The 24,894-nt window shown below is 31.8% G+C and overlaps 2 protein-coding genes across 3 annotated transcripts; one reads left to right on the forward strand and one right to left on the reverse strand.

Moving 5' to 3' along the window:
* The first annotated feature begins 1,578 nt into the window (after positions 1–1,578).
* Positions 1,579–16,266, forward strand: LOC108341924 (uncharacterized). Of its 2 annotated transcripts, XR_001833323.2 has the most exons (12): positions 1,579–1,818; positions 1,904–1,998; positions 2,084–2,180; positions 2,254–2,382; positions 2,667–2,775; positions 2,856–3,000; positions 3,402–3,444; positions 4,369–4,542; positions 5,053–5,178; positions 5,274–5,629; positions 5,718–5,808; positions 16,164–16,266. XR_001833323.2 is itself a non-coding variant. In XM_017579610.2 (10 exons), exons 1-9 carry the CDS (start codon positions 1,600–1,602, stop codon positions 5,152–5,154), a joined length of 1,113 nt encoding a protein of 370 aa, XP_017435099.1. In that variant the 5' UTR covers positions 1,579–1,599; the 3' UTR covers positions 5,155–5,178; positions 5,274–5,668. The 2 variants fall into 2 exon arrangements, 1 of the variants encoding a protein (XP_017435099.1); XM_017579610.2 differs by lacking the exons at positions 5,718–5,808; positions 16,164–16,266 and having other exon boundaries at positions 5,274–5,668.
* Positions 6,737–13,314, reverse strand: LOC108343582 (cytokinin dehydrogenase 5). The gene is made up of 5 exons (XM_017581944.2): positions 12,171–13,314; positions 11,684–11,811; positions 10,763–11,038; positions 8,761–9,023; positions 6,737–7,506 (listed from the first exon to the last, which is right to left on the reverse strand). Exons 1-5 carry the CDS (start codon positions 12,745–12,747, stop codon positions 7,176–7,178), a joined length of 1,575 nt encoding a protein of 524 aa, XP_017437433.1. The 5' UTR covers positions 12,748–13,314; the 3' UTR covers positions 6,737–7,175.
* Positions 16,267–24,894: the final 8,628 nt, after the last annotated feature.

The raw sequence follows: 24,894 nt of genomic DNA on the forward strand, positions 1-24,894 counted from the left end.
TCCTCAAGTCTTAGAGATTGGATTCACTTTCTTATCGAAAGATCCATCAACAAAATATACAAATGTCACTTTCCACCACTCTCCTTGAGAGTTTTTCTTACAAAATATCTCTGTTACAACTAAATGGAGTTATCCTTCACCACTTTTCTTCAAGTCACCATACACAAGTATATGTCCATGTTTCTAAATAACCACATATTAACATGTCATCACAATCATATTAAATAATATCTATTCCACAATTTATATGTAAATAAAAGAATACACCACATAAAAATAAGAAAATAAGAATGTAAGTTCTCTTTACCTCTTACTTTTGACTTATTCCTTCACCTCCTTCAAAATTCAACTTTCAAAACTTTCTCCCTTTTTTTTTTACCTGTCATTTGTAACTCTTTTCCTACACCTTATAATTCCATATGTTTATAAGCCTATTACATGTAAAGAAAACACTATATTTTATCATTATTATTTAACAACAATATATAAAAATATTTCATAATATCTAATCTTATATTAAGATATCTCTTAAACTTGTAACATAACAATATCCAAAATATAAAATAATACGAAACAATACCCAATAATATTATTATTATTAAGAAGTGAACTTTAAGCCTAACTCAACCCCACTAAACAAACTTGTAAGGTGAGGTTTACAACCACTTATATATTATAATTTCGCCTTATCTCTCGTCGTCGATGTGGGACTTTCAACAACCCTTTCAGGCATAGACATCTCGAAAACCTTATTTATAGTTGATGTGAGACTTCCAACAATTATTTTTATAACTAAACAATTATTCACCAAATCATATTTTTTAGAAAATATCTTAAAATAAAATAAATGCTTTAAATTATAACTAATAAAAAAATTATAATTTCCTTTGAAATATTTAATCATACTTGTATGTTTTTTTAATTATTAAAATTTATAGCATCTCACATAAAATTATAAAACATTTTGTAAAAATTTAAAATAATATATTAAAATTTTTAAAACAAAATATAAATAATTTTTAATATAAAATGTAATTTTAAATAAACTTAATATTGTTAAAAATATTTTATTTGAAATAGAACTTAAAAATAATTGTTAAAAATATTTTAACATTTATACAAAAAAATAACTCTATTACAATTTGTAAAGAAACTAATTTTATAAAAAGCTAGATCTAAATTGAGTCAAACTTATAAATACAGGATTAAATTAAGATTTAAATAATAAATTTACAAATGAGATGATGGCTTAACACGTAACAAAAAATATTTGAAAAGAAAACTACAAACTAAGACATATTTTATGTTGTTAATACAATAATAAAAAACCTAATAATTACACATTTTTCAATAGAAATCCAATTGAGATCCATTAAATTTAAAATACAGAGATACAGTGAATATTTTTGAACAAAAATGATGAACAAGTAGGTATTTTAATATTAATTAAATATTAATATTATTCTATATGACATTTTTAATGTGATGCAAGGATTTTTAGGAAATATTATTATTCTATATATTCGAAGTTTTAGGTCAAAGTCAAAGCATCGTTGTTGGGCTTGTTGTAGAATCCATCGGGCCTAATTCAAAACCAAAATGATCTGTCATCTGTGTGTTGCAACGGTAGCGTTCTCAATTTTCCGAAGAGGGAAAATGTTGATTCGACGATTACCTTGGTCGGCGATTTCTGTCGCCACATTATTTCCCCGTCGTTCCGGTGGTTCAAATGGACTTCGCATTCCCGTTCGCAAGCAACTTAACTCTTCTCCCTACCCCTTCTGCTATAGCTCCGGCATCAATCTCCCTCCACAACCGGTAATTTCGTTTTCACGCCATGCCTAGGGTTTTTACGATATAATATTTATTGCATCACTCACCTAATTTGAGTTTCCACTCGCAGGGTCACGAAACGGATATTCGTCACTCGCAATCTCTGAAACCCGGTCTTTACCTTGTCGGAACACCGATCGGAAATCTCGAAGATATCACTCTGAGGTACGAAACATCTAACTCTTCATTTTTCCTCATTCCAATTTGGCGTTTAAGTTTAACTCTGCATTTGTTTGATGAACACGGGCAGGGCTCTTCGCGTGCTGAATTCAGCTGATGTTATACTCTCGGAGGACACGAGGCATTCGGGGAAGTTGCTTCATCACTATAACATCAAAACGCCTCTCGTAAGTATCGTCCGATAGCAACGTTGATTACTTTCCAATTTGCGTGTTCTGATGCGCTTTTGTAGTTCTTCAGATGAGTTATCACAAATACAACGAATCGCAAAGGGAACAGGTTGTGCTGAGGAGGTTAAAGAAAGGTGATGTCGTGGCTCTTATAAGTGATGCTGGAATGCCAGGCATCAGTGATCCGGGTATGGAGTTGGTAAGTGTGTTTTTGCTAGCAAATTTGTTGTTGTCGACGGGGTTTTTCATTTTTTGCAGTGGCGAACACAGTTTCCCCTACTTTCTTGATAATGTGGAAAATTGCAGACAAGTGTGTCTACAATTTCTGTCCCGACCTCAATTTTTAACCTTGTTGACAACAATAAATTTGCAATGGAAGTTGTAGTTGAGGACCTTTTTTTAGAACCTTAGTTGTGAATATTCCTATATGTTTCTTAAGTGTCTGTTTGGTGATGTAGAGGATTTCTTTAATAAAAAATGCAGGCAAAATTGTGTGTTAGTGAGAATATCCTGGTTGTGCCAATCCCTGGTCCTTGTGCTTTGGTGTCGGCACTTTCTGCCTCGGGCTTACCTACTGATGAATTTACATTCGGTAATGTGCTGAATTAATTGAATTTTAGCATTCATGGTATTTTGGGACCTAAAATGGCTTTTGTTATGTTTAATTTGCAGTTGGTTTTCTTCCTAAACATTCTGGTTCTAGAAAAAAAAGGCTTATGGTTTCAGCTGATCAAACTACTACACAGATATTTTACGTTCCTCCTCACAAGCTTTCTCAGTTTCTTGACGAGAGTTCTTCAATTTTTGGTGATGCAAGGTACTGACAGTTAGCTTAAAAGTGGTGTACACTTGTCAGCCTTTTCTTCTAGTTTATATACATTTTGCTCACCTCTCCAATTTCCCAGTTGAAGAATTATTTGTTTGCATTTTTTGCAGTTTATTAATAATTGATATTCTGAACTGTGATCTATCTGTTTAGTTTATCATTCAACTTTAGCGTGAATTTTGACGTCTTATGCATTAAAATTTTTCTAAACAGAAGGAAGTTGCACAAGTAATAGTTTATATAAGTTTTTTTAAATTTTTTTTTTAATTTTTTATCTGGGAGGTATTTCCTTTTTCTGCAGAACCCTCCTTTGGTCAATATAGGATTTCAGAGGTGTGGCTTAGGGAATATTGTTTCAGATTGGTTGACTCTTCAATTTGATGATATTGCAGGAAATGTGTTATTGCTCGGGAAATGACTAAGTTACATGAAGAGGTGAGTTTAGCATTTAACTCTCTGTAGTCAGTGTTCCATGGGGATGGCCATTGGATCTGTTTATCAGTTATCCCTCCAGTTCATCCATAAATGGAACCAACCAAACTATCTAATTATAGAAAATAAAAATGAATGGATTGGATTGGATAGTGAGTGAATAAGTATTAGATGGCTAATGAACCATCTGACATATTTCTTTAAACCACTAGGTTAATGGCAATAACTCTAGTGAATCCAAAGTCCTGGAGAGCCAACCTTGCTTCCTCAGTTCATAACTTCAAATTCCATGAAATAAAAATAGGAAATTATATTAGAGAGGAAAAATCTTGGTTGTGAGAGCTATTGATCGAAGAGAAATGAGGAACCTTGGCAGATAAAATTGTATGTCTGAAAAAAGAAAAAGGAAGCTTCCAGAGCAAGAGCACAAATTAGAAAAGAAAGAGCTAGGAGAAGTATGAGAGAAATGCGAGCAATTGATCAAAGAAATTGAGGAACCTAATAGAAATCTGTTCAGAAGAATCTCTTGTAGAAAAGAAAGAAGCAATGTTAGAAAGAGCTGAAATCTAGAAAAGAATGAGGTGGACGTGTGAGAGGAATGAAAAAATTGTTAGTGTCTCTGCAGAAGTTGACCAGGGAACTTGTGAAGAGGAAGAGAGAATGAGTGAGATTTACTATATGGAATTCATTTTTTTCAATTAACTATCATAATATTTCTGTTATGGTTATTTTGAAGTTGTTTATTCTGCAACTATATTTCACTTAATTTGTAGTGATGCAAAATAAATGGGGACTTACGACACTTAATAGCAACCCAGCAGTATGCCTTTGTTTAATAGAATTTTGTGAATCGTTAGCTTAATCACTATGCAGTACCCTTGCTCTCATGATAGTTTTTAACTGATGCAGTAGATATTGCTTATGTAGTTTTGGCGTGGTACACTTGGTGAAGCCAAGGAAGTATTTTCTATTCGTCAAGTGAAGGGAGAACTTACTATATTGATTCAGGGGCAAGCAAATTCTAAAGTTGAACCTCCATCAGACATTGAGCTTGAGAGTGAACTTAGAGAACTGATTTCAAGTGGCGAGAGTCTTTCCATGGTAGTAACCTCCTTACATTTGCGTGTGTTCTATTTTAGTTTAAACTGAAGCTTGATATATGGTTATATGTTGTTTATAAGTCGAGTTAATGAAAATGGTTTGTGGATTTGAACGCTTTTCCTGGGTAGCTGTGTACAAAAGTGATAATCAATTTTCTCTAGCTTTAGAATTAAAAGAAATGGGGAATGGGTAAAAATGATCCATATTATGACAGATATTCATTTTAAACTGAAGATGGTGGCTGCCTTTTTTTTATCTTTCTTTTAGTTGATGTCGTCCCGTCATTTTTGTGAAAAAGATCCTCTTCAGCTCTGCTAAGAAAACTTCATCGTCATTCTTAATGCGTTTCTCTTTCCTCTGTTTCACTCCCTTTGAATTGAATTTAATAGCTTAAAACTGTCTAATTTATGGGGCAATTAACTTTTGAGTATTCACAGTTAATTTCAGCATTTGTTTGATGTGTATTCCAACACATTTGTTTGTTAAGTTCAACTGCTGGGTCTGTAATAGGCTGTCAAGTTGGTCACCAGCAAAACATCAGTGAGTAGGAAAACTATATATTCACTGGCATTAAGGAAGTTTGGGAAGCAACTCGAAGTGGAAGATGATTAAAATTAGCGTGGATTATTTCTGCTGGTAAGTTTGATATTTCTTTGCTGGTGTTTCACTGGTTACCGTATTTTAGTCGAGTTATTGTTCTATTAAAGCGTAAAATTGTTTATTGTTAACAGCGAAAGAGATTCTCTGCTCAAACTTTCAACCGGGATGGTGATGGATGGAATGAAATGATCCATCCCTGCTGTTCTAGTTTTATTACCGATCATATTAAGAATGGTTGGGCTGGTATGCCAGTTTTCAACATTGTATTCCTCTCTACCAAGGTTCTGGTTTTCATGACGCAACAAAACTGATTGTAAATGTTTACTCTGGGCAAGATAGCTGTTGGGCTGGATCGGATCGTGCCGGCGAGGCAAATGAATGGCAAAGCTGAATTCCATATTGCTTTAGCATCTGGCGCCAATTTTATCAGGATTCATTTCAGCCCTTTCCTTTGGGCTTTAGCTGAAGTAGTAAAATATATGACATTGTAAGATGTACAAAATTAAGACAAATAGTTTTTTTAAAATATCATGCGTTGTGGATTTTATAACAAAATTAGGTATATACTTGTGCAGTGTTGCCAATGAAGAATATAAGTAGTTCTACCCTCCTCTTGACCCACATTCACCACAAGAAAACCAATAACACCCAGGTTTCTTCGTACTGGTATGTCATTAATTCTCCAGTCCCACTCTTAGTTCATTTTAACATAATGCCAAACCAAGTTTCTAGACGACCTGCGAAACCGCGTGGTTTGATAATATATGTTTTTAGAAATCACGACCCTAACTAATTGCGGATATAATCAGGGCTAAGGTCAAAGGAGTAGACAAGTTATTCAGAGACAAATTTGTGTCATTTGCTGGAAGAAGTGTGATAGTTTAATATACCAATATAAAAATTTAACTCAAAAAATATATTTGGATTGAATTATTAATTGTTACTGAACGAATAAAAGTCAATTAAATATTATTTATAGGTTTAATTATTTATTTGATGCTTATAGTTAAACAAATATAATCCTAGTTCTTATATCTAAGTAATATGTTATCTTAGTTTTTATTATTTGTTTGTCTTGCTTAATTCCTGAGTTTTAATGGTAAATATATAAAAAAAAAACATCGAAAACTATGTGTAGATGGACGAAAAGAGTTGACTCCTTTTTACACGGTTTAAAAGAGAATGTAGTAATTTAGAATCTGGTTTTTACAATTAAGTAATTAAAAATGCACAAAGACTGCTTTTGCAGCAACATTACCTAGTGCAGGTCAAATTTATCTTGCCTATGCTCCATTTTGATACATCTTACTTAACCTTAAGAGACTGAGAAGTGTTTGCATCTTAGAATACACAATTCATTAACTGAGTATATAGATAGCATCTTATGACATTCTGTTACACCCATGTTACCACTGGAATTATTGTTTTTAATTGATCAACAGTAAAAAAAAGTTAAGCTAAGGAAAACATGTGTATTAAACTCTTAGCCTATTGCCATTATTCACAGATAAGGAGGATTTTATATATATATTGAAAAATGTGAGAGCGAAAATGGAAAAAAGATTGAGAAAGGAGTGGAAGTGGAACAGCTGCGTGATTATGGACGAGACAGCCAAAGCAGACGGGCGGTCGGGATCACGGGCACTGCACAGCGACATCTCATGTGCACATGCACATTGCCCTTTTCATCCCCTTGGCATGTTCCACCCTTCCTAAGACCATTCAGATAAACTCCAATTTACGTGACAAATAAATACATTGGGCCAAATTACCCCTTATAAATTACCTACCTCATTATGCCTCTCTCTCTCTTGTACATAACAAAATCTCTCCCTCACATAACAACGCCTCACCCACTCTTCATCCTTCTCTTTCCTTTTTTTTTTCTATGATCCTAATAACAATAAATACTACGTACACTTGTTCTACACTGCTTAACTGCTAATAAACTTGAACCCATGACTGGATTTCCTTATTTATCTGTTAAAGAGAAAATGTTTTGCATGTTTCTAGCTAACTAGGTAAAAATTACATTACATATCATCCTCCTTGGTGAGGGCCGAGGATGGATGAAATTGAAAAATTTGCTGGCCTGTGGCTAAGATTCTGCGAGGATCGAATTGCATCTTCCTGGCATTGAATTGGGTCCACTTATCGCCAAAGTGGTCCATCCACTCCTGCTGCGTAGTGTAATGGGGCAGGTACTGTTTCACCTTGATCTCCGAACCATGGCAGAATCTCAGAATCTGACGGTTCTGATTAGTCAGGTACTCCAGTGTCTCAGTATCCAATGCTGATCTCAGAAATGCCACCAGGTAAAACACATCTTCTTCTGGTGTCACCACCGAGCTCCTAGGGTCCCACCTATACATCACCATCACCAAAATCATCTTTTGGATCTTTCTTTTCATCCATGCAATCATCCTACACACTACACACTTGTTGGGATTTACTTACTACTACGTTGTTAACAATCCTTTGACTTGTCAGACACATTGCTACCTTGTCATATTCTTTATGCCCTTTGTGCTGCTTTCTTTCTTTTTTAGCTATACACACTACATAACATCTATCTTTTCCTTCATCAACACATCATACTTAATTTTGACACCTTCTAAACTGAAAATAATTGACCTGAAGGGTGTCTATGGAACTAGGTTAGTGTACAAGGAGGGACATGGCATCCCTACCTACCGTTGGAGGAGTGGTCCCTATGGAAGATCTTCTGACACCAGAATCTCCCAAGTTGGATGATCATGGCTTTCCACTTTGTATTCTTATGGTCTTCACAAATGGAAAGAAAATAAACGTGTCACTTCCTAGCTGGCTTTGATCAAGATTTTCATCTCCTGTGTTGGCTACAATACAACCCTCGTGTGCTCTGTGCCTTTCTACTACATCCACATAGCTATAGCTGTGTTTCTTGTTCTTTTCACACATTTCCACTTAAATAATTGGAGTAAACATTCTTTGGTTTTTAGGCTTGGCTGATATTTTTTTCACATGGTCGGGTGCAGTTCTGCACTACCTTACAACTTATCAAATCTTTTCTAATAATATTTTCTACAAACATCATTGATGACTTGGATTATTGCACATGATAATGAAACTGGAAACAAACGACGGATCATTAGGTAAAGATAACATACAGTTTTTTTTCTATATCCCTAATCCATTAATTCCGACAACAGTACTATCTGTCAATCAATCAATCATGCACGCATTATCATATTAAGTTCCACACTTATAGGGAATATTCGTTATATATTATGTTGTTGCACAGATTTTCTCTTCCATATCCAAATTTCACAAAACTTCATCCTCTATTTCATCACTCCATTAAATTTAATTATTTGTTTTTCTTTCCTCTTCTATTTACACTATACCTAAACCAAGTTGGATCAAAAAGAGGAATGAGACATAGACCTTAACACTGACATCCGATAAGAGGTTGTCAGGAACAGAAATGTCGTTTATATATGAGGAGATCTACACATGCCTGCAAGCATGCAGTGGTTTTATTCTTCATATATGACTAGACATGCGTTAAAATGATGAGTGAAACTATATACAGTGCAGTAAATGGATGCATGTGGAAATATGCTTTTATAAACTTACTTGCTTTTGTTCATAGGGTAGATGAGGATAGGCCCACTTGTCTTATTTCCGAGAATGCCCTTGAACACACCCTTGTCGAAGTCCTTTATCCTTGATTTAGGAACAAAAAGATTGAGCCATGGATGAGGAACATCCCATAAACCCTTGGATCTAAGCTTCAACTCTGCCTTATGTACACGATCCAGAAAATCTACGTAAGGCAAGTCTGATGTGAACACCGATGTTGATATAAAATGCAACTTTTTCAACAGACCCTGTATTTCCTGCTCATCATAACAACGTACAAAGAAGAAATCTATGAAAATGTCCTTGTTGTCGTTGCAATTTGCAACTGCAATGCAGAACACTCAAAACCCCAAAGGAACTAATGTGATAATAATAATACATGCACGTTTGATCTAATTTTAGTCAATTATGTTTCTCTTCTTCAATTTTCAAAGTCAGTAAAGTTTAGTCATTTTACACACACACACACAATATACTCTTCAAACATTTACTAATTTTCATTCACACTACATCATATGTTATTATAGCTATATTGTTGTATCTTCTTTCGGTTTCCTTTTCTATATATGTGAATAAAACATTTGAGTGTTCATATAATATTTTCAAAATTAAAGAAAGCTAAACATGAAAAAGAAAGGTGGGTAGCTAAGGTAGCCGCATGCTTTTGTCGGAAGAAGCAGACTCATTATTTTGAGCAAAAGTGTGTGAGTTTTAGAGAAGAACTCAGAGAAGTTAAAAACAAGCAAGAGATTATTGTGGTGAATGCCGGAAAATTTAAACAGTAAAATTAACTATTGTGAAGGTTGCATTCAATCTTGCGATTGAATCCAGAAGCTAGATTGCACAAGATCTTCCACAGGTTTTCTTTTCTGTGTGTTTATTGCATTCTGTTGTACGACTGCAGACTGGTCTGTGTTTGGTACAGAGAATAATCATATACGAGGACAGCGACACAAGCTTTTAAATTCAACAAATTATGAAAATAAGCCAACAAATTCAATGAAATATCTTTGTGATCTAACTCTACCAGAAAGTGAGATTAACAAGAGAAAATATGCATGTTATATATTATTGCTAGCTGTATGGAGGAGGTAATCAATTGGCTTTTAGCCAAAACTTGACAGATATTGAATTATTGAACAAAACATGAATTTCTGAATAAAAAAAGTAAGACATTAAGTGAATAATGAGATTTTGACACATTGATTTCTCCTGTTTTAAAATAATTAAATTTCATGTAATTAAGAAATTACTAAATACTTTTAGTTTTTAAAAATAAATTAACTTAATTATACAACGCTCTCTCATCGACTTAAAAGAATAATGGGAGACAAAAATACAGTTAAAGTGACAGTAATTGAGGATTTCAGAACATTCAAAACAGCATTCAAATTTGTAACAACTCACTACGTTTCAGAACGTGAATGTTCCTTTCATGGATAGTAGAATGGTTTGAAGAAAAGACAAACTAGTGTCTGACTAAACATTCAAGTTTAATGCCGTAAAACAACTGTTATTGCATAATGCTATTTCCGTTCTGTCATGTTTGTCTGCTTTTCAAATCAATGTTTTTTTTTGTTGTTGTTGATGTTCAAATCAATGGCATCGATGTTGTCCATTCATGTTTTCCAGTTACACTTTTTTCTCCTTTCATATATTGGACCTCTTTTGCATTCACGTTGATTTAATGTTAGAAACTTATCCTTCCATTTTCAATCAGAAAAACAGGTTTTGATATATTCTTCCTTACTCTTTACCGGAATCTCTTTCGCCATTAAAGTGATCAGATGATACATAATGTATGAAACTAAAAGTAATTAATAAAAGTAACACGTCATGAATAGACTAAGATAAAAACTGATGATATATGAATATTTTATGGTCACAGCGCACTAAGTGTATGGCAGTGAATAATACTATTATTATTATTATTATTATTATTATTATAAGTGAGAGTGAGAAAGAAGAGAAAATCTATGTTGGGTTGTGTGTGTACCTCGTCAACAGAATCTGCGTTTTCTTGGTCGTAGTTTTTTGTAATCTCCAAGCAGTACAAAACACCTCCGTCGGCGTTGAGGGAAGTGATATTAACAGGGTTACTTGGTGAAAAAAACGAAGATCTCCAATTATTTATCAGCCCTTCATCAACTATCACGAAACCCTCCACATAATCGAATCTCTCCCTCCCTGGTTTCCCATGCAGAGAAATCAGATACTCCTGATCCTCACAAAACCTTCCAAAATTCGAATACAAAACTCTAATCCACCGAACCTGTTCAATTTTCATCATATATATTATACATCTTACATAAACAAAACTTTAACATCACATCTACTTGTATACTCATTCAGCCATAGACATGTACAGTAACTCTATAGTATTTTTTATGTATAATTTTGTTAATATTCTTTTGTGGATAGTGTTATCAGAAATTAATTAACTAGTTTAGAGAATGTCCAGGCAAGCAACACTAAATGAGAAAGCTAACTTTATCTCATAAGGAACCTAAACCGTCCCTTCGAAAACGATCCTTTTTAGGTTTTGTCGCTGATGTGAAGAAAGATTTTGGAGAAAAGACGTATCGTGTGCTCCTCCTATCATCTCATGGTTGTCATCTTCAACCGACTTTTTCTTCGGATGGAAAAAGGAAATAACATTTACCATTTTTTTACACTCCAAGTTTATTTACACTGAGTAAGCTGCTTTTCAAAAAAAAAAATGACGAGTGCAATTGTAGTGTATGCATTAAGAAATTATCAGTCTGTGAGAGGTGACGAGTGAGTAGGATGAAATGAATTGGGTGGTGTACAAGTGTGTGCAAGAAAAGGAGACAAAGAAAGAGAAAGTACGTAAGAGAGAGAGAGAGAGAGAGAGAGAGAGAGAGAGAGAAAGAGAGAGAGAGAGAGAGAGACATACTCTGCGAGGAGCTGGTTCGAGAGCAATTCGAGCCCTTGTGATGATTCCAAATTGTCCAAGACCGCCAAGAACAGCATGGAACAACTCCGAGTTACGATCTTCTGAACATGTCACCAGCTCACCCTTTCCTGTTACACCACTTCCCATTATCATACCAATAACTTACCACACTTGTAATAAACCACGCTAAAGACAAACCAGATTCATTCGTACCCAGCACCATGACAAACCAGTGGGACACCGCTGTTTAATTACTCAAAACTTTTTCCCCCCTGAGGAACAACTAGTTCGCACCGTTTTTTTTTATAGTAAAACCACCAACTTTGCCAACAATTACATAACAAGACATGTCGATAATATAAAAATGCACAAACAACAAGCATGTCCAAAAAAATGATTACATATGCTTGAAATCAGTTCGTGGTTGTAAGCGGTGAGAGTTACTCCTCACAAGATGATAGCTTTAACAGTGAAGAATGGGAATTACCTGTGACCACATCGAGCTCGTAAACATTGGTGATCTGAGGACCGTGATTGAAGGTTTGTCCACTAATTCCTGCGTTGGATAGGGTTCCACCCACAGACAAATATAAGTAATCGGTCCAAGACATGGGAGCCAGCCCATACTCCAATGTTGCACTCAAAACCTCTATCCACAACTCTCCACCCCACACGTCCACATACATTCCTTTCTCACACACTCTAACACCGCCACCACCCTTTCCCATTTCAATCACCACCCCTTTCTTCTCTCTTATCAGCGCTTGCCCGTTTATCGAATGTCCATGTCCCCTCGCCGACACCGCCAACGCCGACTCGAACGCCGCCTTCACCACCCTCGCCACATCCTGCGCCGTCGCAGGGTGCACCACCTCTGAAGGCACCCCTCTGCTCAGCCTCCCGAAGTCCACCGAGGCCGCTTCCAGCTCCCACGTGTCGACGCTCAGTCGACCCTCCAGTCCCACATCGAGCAGCTCCGGGAGCACCGTTAATCCCACCGTTACTATTAGACGGCATATGGCGAATGTTATGAGAAGAAGCTTGTTGTAGTTGTTGACGGCCATTAATTGAAGAAGATAATAATTAATTAGAAAAGTACCCCACAGGCTAGGTAGCTACACTACCCGGTGTACGTGTGGTTTCACTGAGCAATTAATGGAGATACATGCATGTCATGTGTGTAGTGTACGATGATGATGATGAGTTATTGGATTGTGGGGTTGTGGTGGTGATGGTGGGTGAGGGAGAGGAAGAAGAATGTTGGGAAGTTCCAGAGAAAAGAACAAAATCTTGGAACAGCGTCGTGGGTTAACGTAAGCAGGATTTCGCTTTAAAGATTCTGTACGCAACATGCAGAAAGATGAAGATTCTTGCTCTCTCTCACTTTCTTCGATTCTTGCCAAACCTTTCTCCTCATTATTTTTCTTTCTCTTTTTTGAAGGGAGAAAAATCTCTATGTTGAAGTCTGTGAGGGGTATGTTCTGTGTGCATGTATGTATGTATTTGAGAAGGCAACAGAAAATAAGAAAGAAAGAAATGGAAAGAAGTCGATGTGGGCAGAGAGTGAAAAGGGTTTGGTTTGAAAATAGATAGAAAAAGTTGGTGCTTGCGGTTAATTGTGAGGAATTGGTGATTACTGTGTGTCTAGGATGTGAGATACATGCTCTGAATTTATAGGAGAGAGGACCACGAGAAAACGGGTTAAGGTGAGAGTAAAGGCACGTGGATGTTCACGTGAGAGGAGCGAGGCCACACGTGCCTCTCATTGTGGAAACAGCACATCTTTTGGGCCACTCGTTTTAAGTCTCTAAAATATTTCTCACTTTACAAAGGAGAACGGTAACACAGCTCAAGTACACCGCAGTAATTGATTGATACAACAAACTGCTGGAAAGTCAAGGATTCAAATGAGAGAAAACATAATGGGAGTTTTTATTTTAATACAAGATTTCGTTAATATACTATAAGGTAAGGTAATACAATAAGAACAATGTGAATATTTACAATATTTTTAGTTTTGTTTTTGTTTCTATTGTTTGTATTAGTTACATTTAAATGTTTTTTCCCGTCAAGACACATGACATAAATAGTGACGACTGAAAAATAGATTATTTTATTTTTTAAAATAATAAAGACTAAAATAAAATTTTCTATATAAGATAGATATAAAGCAAAATTACAATTTTGTAAGTACTATAATAATAATAGTATATTTTCTTTTAAATGACCAAAGGGCATTAAAAAAAAGTTTCTTTCACACTCAATTTCTTCAAAAATGTGTTGTATATAATTGTTTTACTAAATTTGATTCAACTAAGAAAAATTGAAACTGAGAGATGTCAGAACCATTAAAAATTCATCCAAAATCCCAGCTGAGTGGAAGACAGGTGTCGAGGAAGGGAGCTGGAAAACAGAAAGTGGAAGACAGGTGTGAGTAGTGGAGTGGCCGTTCGGTTTTGACGGTGGGAGTGAAACTCTAAGTTTTCAAAAATTCATGCCACTCTCTGCATGCAACCATCTTCTTCAACCTTCTGAAACTCAATTCTTCTTCTCCTTCTCTCTAAGATTTCTTAATCTTCTCTCTACAAAACTTTACTCTTTTCTTCCTCCGATCATCAAACAGATCACACCTGAGCATTCCCGGCGTCGAGGACGTACGTTTGAACCGATCAGTTTTCGATTTCGAGCTGGTAAGTTCATCTCTCCCTCAGCCGTGTGGTTTCCTGGTACATGCAAACCTAGTTTATGGGTTGCATGAATCAATCATCTTGTTCTGAGAGTTTCTGGATTTTCTGTTTGGTTTAGTTTCGAAAGTTGTCGAGCGTTGAGGGTAGAAGGATTTGTAGAGGTGAACTAGTAATCATATCTGTGAGCGTTCGGTCACGTTAAGAGGTAACGAAAGCTTATATAATTTGATTTTATGTTCGTTTTGAATGGATGTATGTTCGTTGATTTGCTGAATGAGTATGAAATATGATTGTTGCTATGTTTTGACTGTATGAAGTATGAAAATTTACTATGATATGGATGTATGAAATTATGAAGATAATGTTGAGAAATGAATTGATATAAAGAATTCTAAGTATGTAATTCCATATGAAAATTGATGTTCGTCACTGAAGGTCTTTGACCGTTCGGTTTTCTTGTAGACTCGGTTGGAACTGGATTCTTTCATTTGGATGGAATTCCAGTTGAGGACCGAACGTCTTCGTTTAGTAATATTTGTATATAAGCATTCAACCAAGGATATTCGTTCCTTGGTATTCTGTTATAAACTTAAGTATATCTATATGTATTTGTATATATATTGTTCGTCTTGAACACTACTTAAACGGTATCTTATAATTATCAAGCTTTTATTCTACAATACTAAGTAGTGCATGCTCGGTCTTACACCAAGCGCTCGTACTAAGTAGTGCTCGGTCTTACACCAAGCGCTCGTACTAAGTAGTGCTCGGTCTTACACCAAGCGCTCGTACTAAGTAAGTGTTCGGTCTTACACCAGGTGCTAGTTCTCATTTCCGTAATCTATCTTTATAATAAGAGCGTTCGTCCAAACTCAATAGTGTTCACTCTCTACAGTGCCCGGTCTTCGACTGACATTCGGTTTCCTTGATGTTTAACTCATTAAGAAGCTAAGTATTTATTGGCGTTCGGTTTCTTCATATGATTCCTTCAAGTACTATCATTTGATGTCTTACAGTGTGTGTCTCCATTGGTTTCGGCCTAGAGTCTTAGTACTCGGTCTAGGCTTATTGGCGTTCAGTTTAAACTCTCATGAGTCAGTTCATTTAATTGGCTCACCTTGTAAATAACGTTAAATCCTATTAGCCTCTGAGAACTATTATTGTATTCGGTCCCTTTCACAATAAGTGAGTAACTCTCTCGGTTTTGATCTGTTTTGGAACTGGAGACCTCTCGGTCTCACTCCAAGTGTTCGGCCTCGTTCGGGGTTGAAGATTAACGGTCGGTATTTGGTATCTTATGGGATCTGTATTCAAATTGGTTCGATTTGAGGTTTTGAAAATGAAAGATGATGGAATATGATGTAGATGAAATGAGTATGGTTATGAACGAGTATTCCGGGGAGGAATATCTCATGAATGTACATTGGAATTGGTAAAGTATGAATGTGGGCATGCTAAGCTGGCGGTTCATCCTGATATTTCGTGATTACTCGTTCTCACGTAGAGAAGGGTAAGTCATGTGTGGGAATGGCAGGAGGTCCTAGTCCTTATGGTTAATTTGGACAGATAGGAATAACCTCGGGTGACAGCTGTTGAGGGTATCCCAGTGACTACATCACCCGGGTGCACGAACGTCGTAGCTACACAGAATTCATACAGTCAGAGTCTAGTATTAGGCTTTGCATTAAGAAGTTAATGATTTATCTTGTTTAGTTGATTGTATGAAATATATGCTGATACATGAATTAAATTACATAAGCTTACCCTATTTTCCTGTCTTGTCCGTTTTGTAGGTTCGGTCGTTTGTTCTGTTGCAATGATCATCCGTGTGGATGTGTGAGCAGAAGGAGAAGAGCTGCTGGAAGAAGCGCTAGAAGAAGAAAATTTGGTTGAGGTAAAAGTTAAGATCGAACAGTAGAACCGTTCGGTCAGTAGTTAGTTTATTTGTACGATGACCGTTCGATCATCTTTTACCTTTTTCTTTTGTATGACCGTTCGGTATAGGCCTTTTATAAACCGTTCAGTTTAGATTGCCTATTTGTACAGTTTTAACTTTCTCTCGTTATTTTGTAAAACCGTTCGGCAATAAGCGTATGTCCTATCTTTTAGTAAGACTGATATGTAATTATTAACGTGTGATTATTCTATTATATAGTTGTATAATGTATTTTTGTATTTTTGACATGTTACCATAGATAAAAAAGGACAAAATAAGAAGAACGATAGAATAAATTAAATAATATGATTAAATAACAGAATTAGAAATTGCTGTCGCAGGTTTCATTGAATGAGTCCCATATTCGATTGAACAAGGAAATGTCTGGATGACAGATAGAAGAAAAAAAAAAGCAGAAAAAAGAGGGTGAAATTGAGTTATAATAAAAAATTAGTGGGGTTTTAAATAAAGAATTATTGAAAAAGGTATGAATTAATGTGATTGAAGGAGAAGAGAAGAGGTAATAAAGGGTCCATTTATGGATACGGAGGATCTGTGTGGGGACAGTGATTGAAGGATGGTTCACGTGGGTGCAGACACTGCCAGTGGGATCATCCTTGTCAACTTCAACTGCAACTATATATGCTAAGCAACTATTCTCTTTTTCATTTTCCTCATTAAAATAATTCTTTTTTATATTTATAAAATACTAAAATAATTATTATTGGCAATGTAATTAGGCACTTGTAACATAAGCATATGTTTGTGTCTCCTATGCTAGCTGTATGTAAAATGATAAGGTCATAATCACTGAATTATGTTCCCATTTCAAACCAACCTCTACCTTAGCTATTCCCAACTCTCAAGGGTCCCAAAATTACAAAATCATACAATCTAAGCCTTAGATTGCATGGGGGCACGTACTTATACACTTTTTTTAATCATCATTATTATGCACTACCTACCTACATTTTCTAATTAATTAATTAAACCTCTTCCTTTAACCAACACAAAGGACCAAGTGCTCTTCTCAGATTAATATGTTTTCAGTTAATTTTCTGTTAATTTACACTGTTTTTCCCTCCATCTAAATGAACTATTTAGTTTTAAATATATAAGAATTAATTCTATATCTTCATCTAACTTTAATTACTTATTTTCTATTTAGATATAAAAACATAGATATAATTTGCACGATACTTACACGGGTTCATATGAGTCATTGGTTTGTCCCTATATCCACCAAATGATTCCTTCTCATAATCCATGGCTATAATTTTTCCTGCACTTATACGTCAATAAACTTCACATAATTCATGGTTATAACTTTAATGATCATATTTAATATGTTAAAATGAAAATAGAAAAGGAGAGTTGAATTATAAAAAATCTTTAAAAAAAACAAATTGTGAAAATTAATGATATATTTTAAGGATAGAGAAGTTGATGTACCTGTGGAAGACACGTTAAAAAAAATCTCTACTATATATGTTATTGCTTCTGGTATAGTTTTAATTCTTCCACCCTTTTTATGCTCTCTTAAACCTTCGTCTATTTGTCTCAATCCATTGATAGAGCAGACCTATATCAATTATTTTGTATGTCCTTGCTGTCACTCAATACTAATTAAGGAATATCTCAAATAATTGCAGTGTGATTTCATTTCACTGTCTAAAAAATGTATTCACTACATATTTAACATGCATGATTGCTTCACTTTTTTTTTTATAATTTATCATATAATAATACAGTGATACACACATTTATATTTATTTATTAAACACGTATTATAAAAGGAAAATAGTTATATAAAAATATTTTTTATATTTTAATAAAGAAAATAAAAATATAAAAAATTTGTATGTGAAAAATTATATGTAATTTATGTAATTATTTAATAATAATAAATAATATATAATATTGCATTAATGACAAAGGAAGAGAATATAAACCCATTAGCGGATGAAATTAAAGTCCAAATTCACTGTTTAAGTTTTTCTCTATCTAACTGTTCATTTCTATTTTATTTTTATAAACCAATTTTCTTTATTTTTAAACCCAATTAAATAATTTATGGAAGTCAAATAAATAATTATACCGGATATTATTTTATTTTATAAAAAATATATGACGTTGACTTTTACTTCTTTAGGTAAAATTGATAGTCTTACTTTCTGTGTTTTTCTTTAGTAATCACAGTTTTCAGGCCAGGGATAGCTTATTATCCAAACTATTGTATATTTTTTATTACAACACGATGACTATAAAAATTAATTTTCATCAATTTTGACGTGGTAATCGTACCAATTTATTAAAGGACATTGTTGTCTTTTTAGTGAGAATTTTTATCTAATTTTTTATTAGTCATATTTGAATTTAATACTTGCTAGTATAAAACAAAATTACTCTTCTCTTAGTCATGTATTGATCCTGATGATAGTATATAAAGAACTTAAATTCTGATATTATTCAATACTAAATTATTATGCATACAAGTTTAATGAATTTTAAAAAAATATTAAAAATCATATTAATTATATTTTTGCATTCAATATTGATAATAAAAAATTATTTTAGATTATCAGCGTGTACTTATTTAAATTGTAGATAATCACGTGACAAAACTATTAATTTTATAATAAATACTTTAAATGTTATCTGTAAATTTATTTTTTAATTAATTTATTTTTTTACACGAGAAATATATCAAATTAGACTCAATAAAGTTTTTCAAATTCTTGTCTGGCTGTAGTTTACAAACTCCCAGTTTTCATTCACGTTCTTTTAATTTTTAAAAAATATATATTGATTCATTTACAATGCAATTAGTCTAAAACTATCGGGACAAAAACAATTTTGGTAATTCTTAAAAAAAATACTCCTTTCCTAACTATTTTAATAATATATATTAATGCTTTGAATTAATGATAAAAAATAATACAAAAATATTAATATCTTCTTTGTCAAATGATTATTTTTTTTTATTATAAATGTTAACATATTACTTCAAAAATTGTTTATCAAATAGTCAGTTATATGTTTTTTCTTTTATTTAAAGAAACATATATATCCCTATACTATACGTAACATTTGATCGGGTTTCCCTTCATCATATGTTTTTCATGTTATAACTTATTAAAAATTATTACTGATATAAAGTTTAAACAGTAATCACTAAAGTCAATAAGTTTTGATGGAAAGATAATATAAACATTAACCTTTAAGCATGCAGGTGTGCATTTGTTAATTTCTTATAATTGGCAAGTTCAATATAGTTGATAACAACTTCTCTTTTTATTTATTTATTTTAGTTTTAATTAAATCATAACAAGTGTCTGATGTAATAAGTTATTATTTAAGTGTGTTGCAGGTTATTTTAGTAGATTAAGTAGATCGAGTTCTAATTAAAAAATATTATACTAATAATCTGGATTCTAATATATATTTTATTATTAATTATTTTAAAATTATGGATAAGAATTGTTGAATGATAGTAATAAAGACTGATTAATTTCTCCCATTCAATTGAATGACACATTTTAGTAATTCTCATCATATTTATATGCTTTTTCGAAAGGAAAAAGAAAAAAAAAACACGAGTATAAACTTTGTATAATTGTTATAAGTTAAAAAGTATATGTTGGGACAAGATCCTGCATGAGATTAATTATTGAATAGATATGCATGCATATAATAGAGTGTTTGGGACCAGGCTTTGTCGAGAAAATAGCACACACAAAATTGGCATTTTCCTTCACTTTCTCTGTCTCAAACACAGGTAGTGTTTTTTATGTCTCGTGATATATAAATGATATTTTCACACACAAATTTTTTATATTTATTTGATATTTTAAAAAAATTCTAAAAAAAATAAAATTATTTATAACTATTTTATATTTATTATATATATCAAATGAATGTAAATATATATTACCTTATTATTTCTCATTGAAAACATATATCTAACCAACTTTCACATCATACAAATACAATATGTTGCTGCATTTGGTTCTTTCATCAATGCACCAACATTTCCTTAGTAAACAGTTGATGACAAAGCAACAAGAAACAAATCCTATGAGAGATGTGCCTGAATTATTCAATCATGTCTTCCATGTTTCGATCTTCAAATGTTGAGTGAAACCTTACCGCTACTTGCTACTGATATTATAGTATATGTTTATGTTTACCAAAGGCCAACACAGCCTTTTTCATTGTCAGAAATTAATAAACAAACTGGTAAAATCTATCCCAAGATCTTTGTTGGGGATCTTCTGACCTTTTAACCTTGAAAGGAACAACCACACTTTATGCAAGTGGCCAGTTTGCAGGTTTCATCTCCATAATTCTTTTCATTTCTTAACATTTTTACCACTATATACTCTTATTTCTAAACCTTATTAATTACAATGTAAGTTCATTTCCAAGGATTATCAATAAAACTATTATAGTAGTCTCAAAATAGTTTATGACATCGTAAGCCATTTTTACAGTTGCAAAGGAACTATATATATATATAAAAGCATGCTTTTGAAACAATTCTAAAAGTTTGTTACTTTCTCATTTTATACATAATATTTTATACAAATTTAGAAATATGTCTGACGTTTTAATATTCACCATATCATTACAATTTTTTTCTGTTTATAATTAACTTTCACGTACATATATTTGATACATTTTTTTTTAAAAAGGAGTGTTCTATTACCTACAATTTTGGCCAGACATAGTAATATTTTTATATTTACAAATCTAGCTTTCAAACTTTGAAAACATATAAATTTAATTATTTTTAACTTTGTAATGAAATATCATTTATTCTTAAAAAGAAGAAATTAAATCTCAGTTTTCTTTTTTTTTTTAATATGAGGATCAGATTCATCTTCGAGAAAATAGGGAGACCGAACTTAACCATGATTGAGGTTAATTAAAAAATAAAGATTAAAAATATATTTAAGCAGAGACAGTTGACTAAATATTATGAGTAAAAAAAATGTAAATGATACAGTGAAAAATGTAAATATTGTGACTAAATGTATTGTAAATACATACACACACACACACACACATATATATATATATATATATATATATATATATATAAAATTAGTAATACTATGATGATTATAATTAATAAAATAAATATTTTAAAATTAAAATGAGTTAAAATTCGCTTAATATCAACAATGGCGTATATAAATTAAACGAGTTAATCATCGTATCTGTTCAATGAAACGTTATACTTAATTAATTATTAAATATTGATGCATAATTTTAGAATTTAAAGAAAAAAAAAAGTGAACTAAGAAGTAAAATGAAATGAAATTTGTAAAATGTGTATTGGAAAATTGGAGTTTGTTGGAGGCGATGAGTGCATGGCATGCAAGAAGTGATTAACGTGCGCCCAAAGTACAAAGAAGAATCACTTTTTTTATTCTTCTCTTAATGCGAATTATGATTCCTTACTGAGTTAGGTTGTTCCACTTTTCACGTTTTACTTTTTATTTTTTTATTAACTTAGGCATGCTTTTTGTAAAGTGTGGGTGAATCGTGACTCGAGATATCTGCCCACATATTGCCTTTGGAAAGTTTGAAAAAATAAATAAGAAAGAAATAAATAAATGTCTTAATGCAAAGAGAAAAAGATAAGAAATGATTGTTTTTTGTTTTGATAACTTTTACAGCTCAGTTCCAAGTGCCTAAGAAGAATCCTTGTGTGGTTGTTTTGTTGTGTTTGGTGTCACCTTTTCCTCCGGGGAATAATTAGGGTTACTTTTTTTCTTACTTTAACGTTTCTATCAACATTCATCTTTCTACATATTCCAAATCCACCTCATAACTCTTCTTTATTATATTTATTTATTCATTTTATTTCACCAAAGGACCTTTTAGATTCCTCACAACACATATTTTACCACAGGAAACTCTTTATATATATTTATATAAAATTCTCCTACCAATCTAATATAAATAAATCAAACACAATAAATAAATATATATATATATATATATATATATTCTAATTTACGTAACCCCAAGTTTATTAATTTTTAGTTGAGAAAAATTTTAAGCTTAGGGATATTTAAATAATTTTAAATTTTTAAATTTTTTTATTTTAAATTAAAAAAAATTATTAAAATATTCTTATATTTAAAGTATGTCTTTTTTATGAATAAAAATATTTTTATCAACTAAAATTTAACACATTTTAATCGATTACATTTACATAAGTTAACAAATCCCTTATATATATATATATATATATATATATATATATATATATATATATATATATATTTATTTATATATGTTATACAACAAGAGGTCAATCTTTCAATAATTACTTTGCAGCCATCACAAGTTGTTGAAAATGAAATTTATTATTTAAAAACATATTTAACTTCTATATTTTTTTTTAAGTTCAAATAATTATTTTCCCTACAATTGTTTTTGGTTAATTGTATTTTAAAATATATTTGTTTGACTAAAATGGTGGTGGGTGGATATCACAGTCTGTAAATAAGTGTTCACATGGAAATACTTGGATGAAGGACAAACAAAACATGGGTGAATTGAGTTGACATTTTAAAATTTATTAGCTCATTTTCATCCCTTTCACTTATCATCTTGTTAGATTATAGATGACTTAAACTAACCTTTTTAATTTTTTGTTAAATAAGTATTTTATATGTAAAATATTTAAATTAAAAAATTGTAATTATAATTTTTATATTATTTTATTTAAAAAATATTTTTAATAGTATTGTAATTTAAAATATTGCAATTTTGACATAAAATAGTGTACAAAACTACAATACTATTAAAAGTATCGTAACTTAGATGTTAAGAAAGCTAAATCCATCGATAAAAGTTAATTTGAATGTGATATTATATTACTGCTCTTTTTTTGTATTGTGTTTCGACCTCCAGAATTTGAAATAAATATATTTTAATGATAATTTTTCTAATCTCTTGATTTAAAAAAAAAATGTTCTAATTCCTAAAAGAAGACCACTTAACAAAAAGTATTGTACCAACACTTAAAAGCTAGTAACCACGTGTCGAGTTATGCTACCATGATCATATTATATCACTTTATTTGTGTTTTACTATCATTGACGTAGTGTAACTTCAATAAATAAAACGTATTTTCTAAATGTTAAAAGAACAAAAGACAAACTATATATTTATCCGGAAGAAATTTATTACATGGTTTAAAACCATCACCTTACATGTGGTCCAAAGTAATAATAGCATAACACGTGAACATTTAATGACCCTTATTTTAATTTTAATTGATTAATTTTAAGTTTAACTACAATTCATGATCATAAAATCACAAATTAGATTTGTTTAAATATAATGCGTGTTCATTTTTTAAATTGTATAATTATTGGTAATTGTGATATTTGTTGGAAAAAAATAAAGCGATTTCATAATTAATATATATATATATATATATATATATATATATATATATATATATATATGAGGTATAAATATTTTATTACAAATTAGTTTTGTAATTTGAGTTAAATTTAAAGTTTATTTTTTAACGATATATGATATAATTAGATTTATTATTTATTTAACTTATTATATTATTTTATTAAAAGATTTATTATTGGTTAAACTTACAGTATCATCGATAAATTATTAGATATATATATTATAAATATGCATATATTTCAATATGATTGAGAAAGATTGAAAATCTTATATTAATTGAAAATAAGATAATTTTACAATGTGTAAATAAATGAAACTAATTTTGTAAACTAATTTTGTAAAATTGAATTAATTCCATTTTTTAATAATTTTTGTTATAATAATTATTATAATCTTGGTTTCTAAAATTTAGTTTAAGACTGTTAATAATATATATTATTAAGGTTACATGGAATTCAACGCCTACTACCACATAGGTGTATCGTAGGAATTTTATCTGTTTCTTTGTTCTTAAATGTTTGATCAACTTGCAAACATAAAGTACAATTATCCATGTGACAACATGCCAAACATCAAATCTGTCTAAATTTTATGACAACAGAGGCAGTTATTCATAGATTAGTATTTCTCTATATAAAGAAAGGAACCAAACACTTCATCTAATCACGCTCAACTCAATCATCTACATTTCCAACAAAAAAATTGACCTAATTAATGAATACTGAACATGTTTACATGTCGTTATTTGCACTTCCAAACCCTTTTGATTTCGTGTGCTTCTAATTTTGGACTCATTAGCTCCACTAATTTCGTTTTAAATAAACAAATATTGCTAATGCTTGGAACTTTTCTCACTGCTTCAGTGACATCTTCGTTAATCAAATCGCGTAATAACAAGAATTAAAGAGAGCAATTTGTCTTTTGTTATCAAAGAGACCCTTGTCATAAGGCTTTTCATTTTTAATTTATATAAAAAGCACTTGACTTATAACATACAAAAAATAATACTTTCTGTCAGTTTGGTACACGTAGTTTACGGAAAAGAAAAAGGAAAAACATTAAACTTTTTTTTTATAATTGAAAACCTCTTCATAATTAAATTTGTGCTGATTTTTTAGTTTTTTTTTCAATTTTAATGA

This window comes from Vigna angularis, chromosome 4 (genome assembly GCF_016808095.1).
Source record: "Vigna angularis cultivar LongXiaoDou No.4 chromosome 4, ASM1680809v1, whole genome shotgun sequence".
Classification (NCBI taxonomy): domain Eukaryota; kingdom Viridiplantae; phylum Streptophyta; class Magnoliopsida; order Fabales; family Fabaceae; genus Vigna; species Vigna angularis.

Coding starts and splice junctions, on each gene's coding strand:
- LOC108341924 (XM_017579610.2), top strand. CDS start 1,600: ATGATCTGTCATCTGTGTGTTGCAACGGTAGCGTTCTCAATTTTCCGA. Junction 2,383..2,666: donor GTGATCCGGGTATGGAGTTG/GTAAGTGTGTTT, acceptor TAAAAAATGCAG/GCAAAATTGTGTGTTAGTGA. Junction 3,001..3,401: donor TCAATTTTTGGTGATGCAAG/GTACTGACAGTT, acceptor ATGATATTGCAG/GAAATGTGTTATTGCTCGGG.
- LOC108343582 (XM_017581944.2), bottom strand. CDS start 12,747: ATGGCCGTCAACAACTACAACAAGCTTCTTCTCATAACATTCGCCATA. Junction 11,039..11,683: donor TCGAACCAGCTCCTCGCAGA/GTATGTCTCTCT, acceptor AAAATTGAACAG/GTTCGGTGGATTAGAGTTTT. Junction 9,024..10,762: donor ACGCAGATTCTGTTGACGAG/GTACACACACAA, acceptor TATGATGAGCAG/GAAATACAGGGTCTGTTGAA.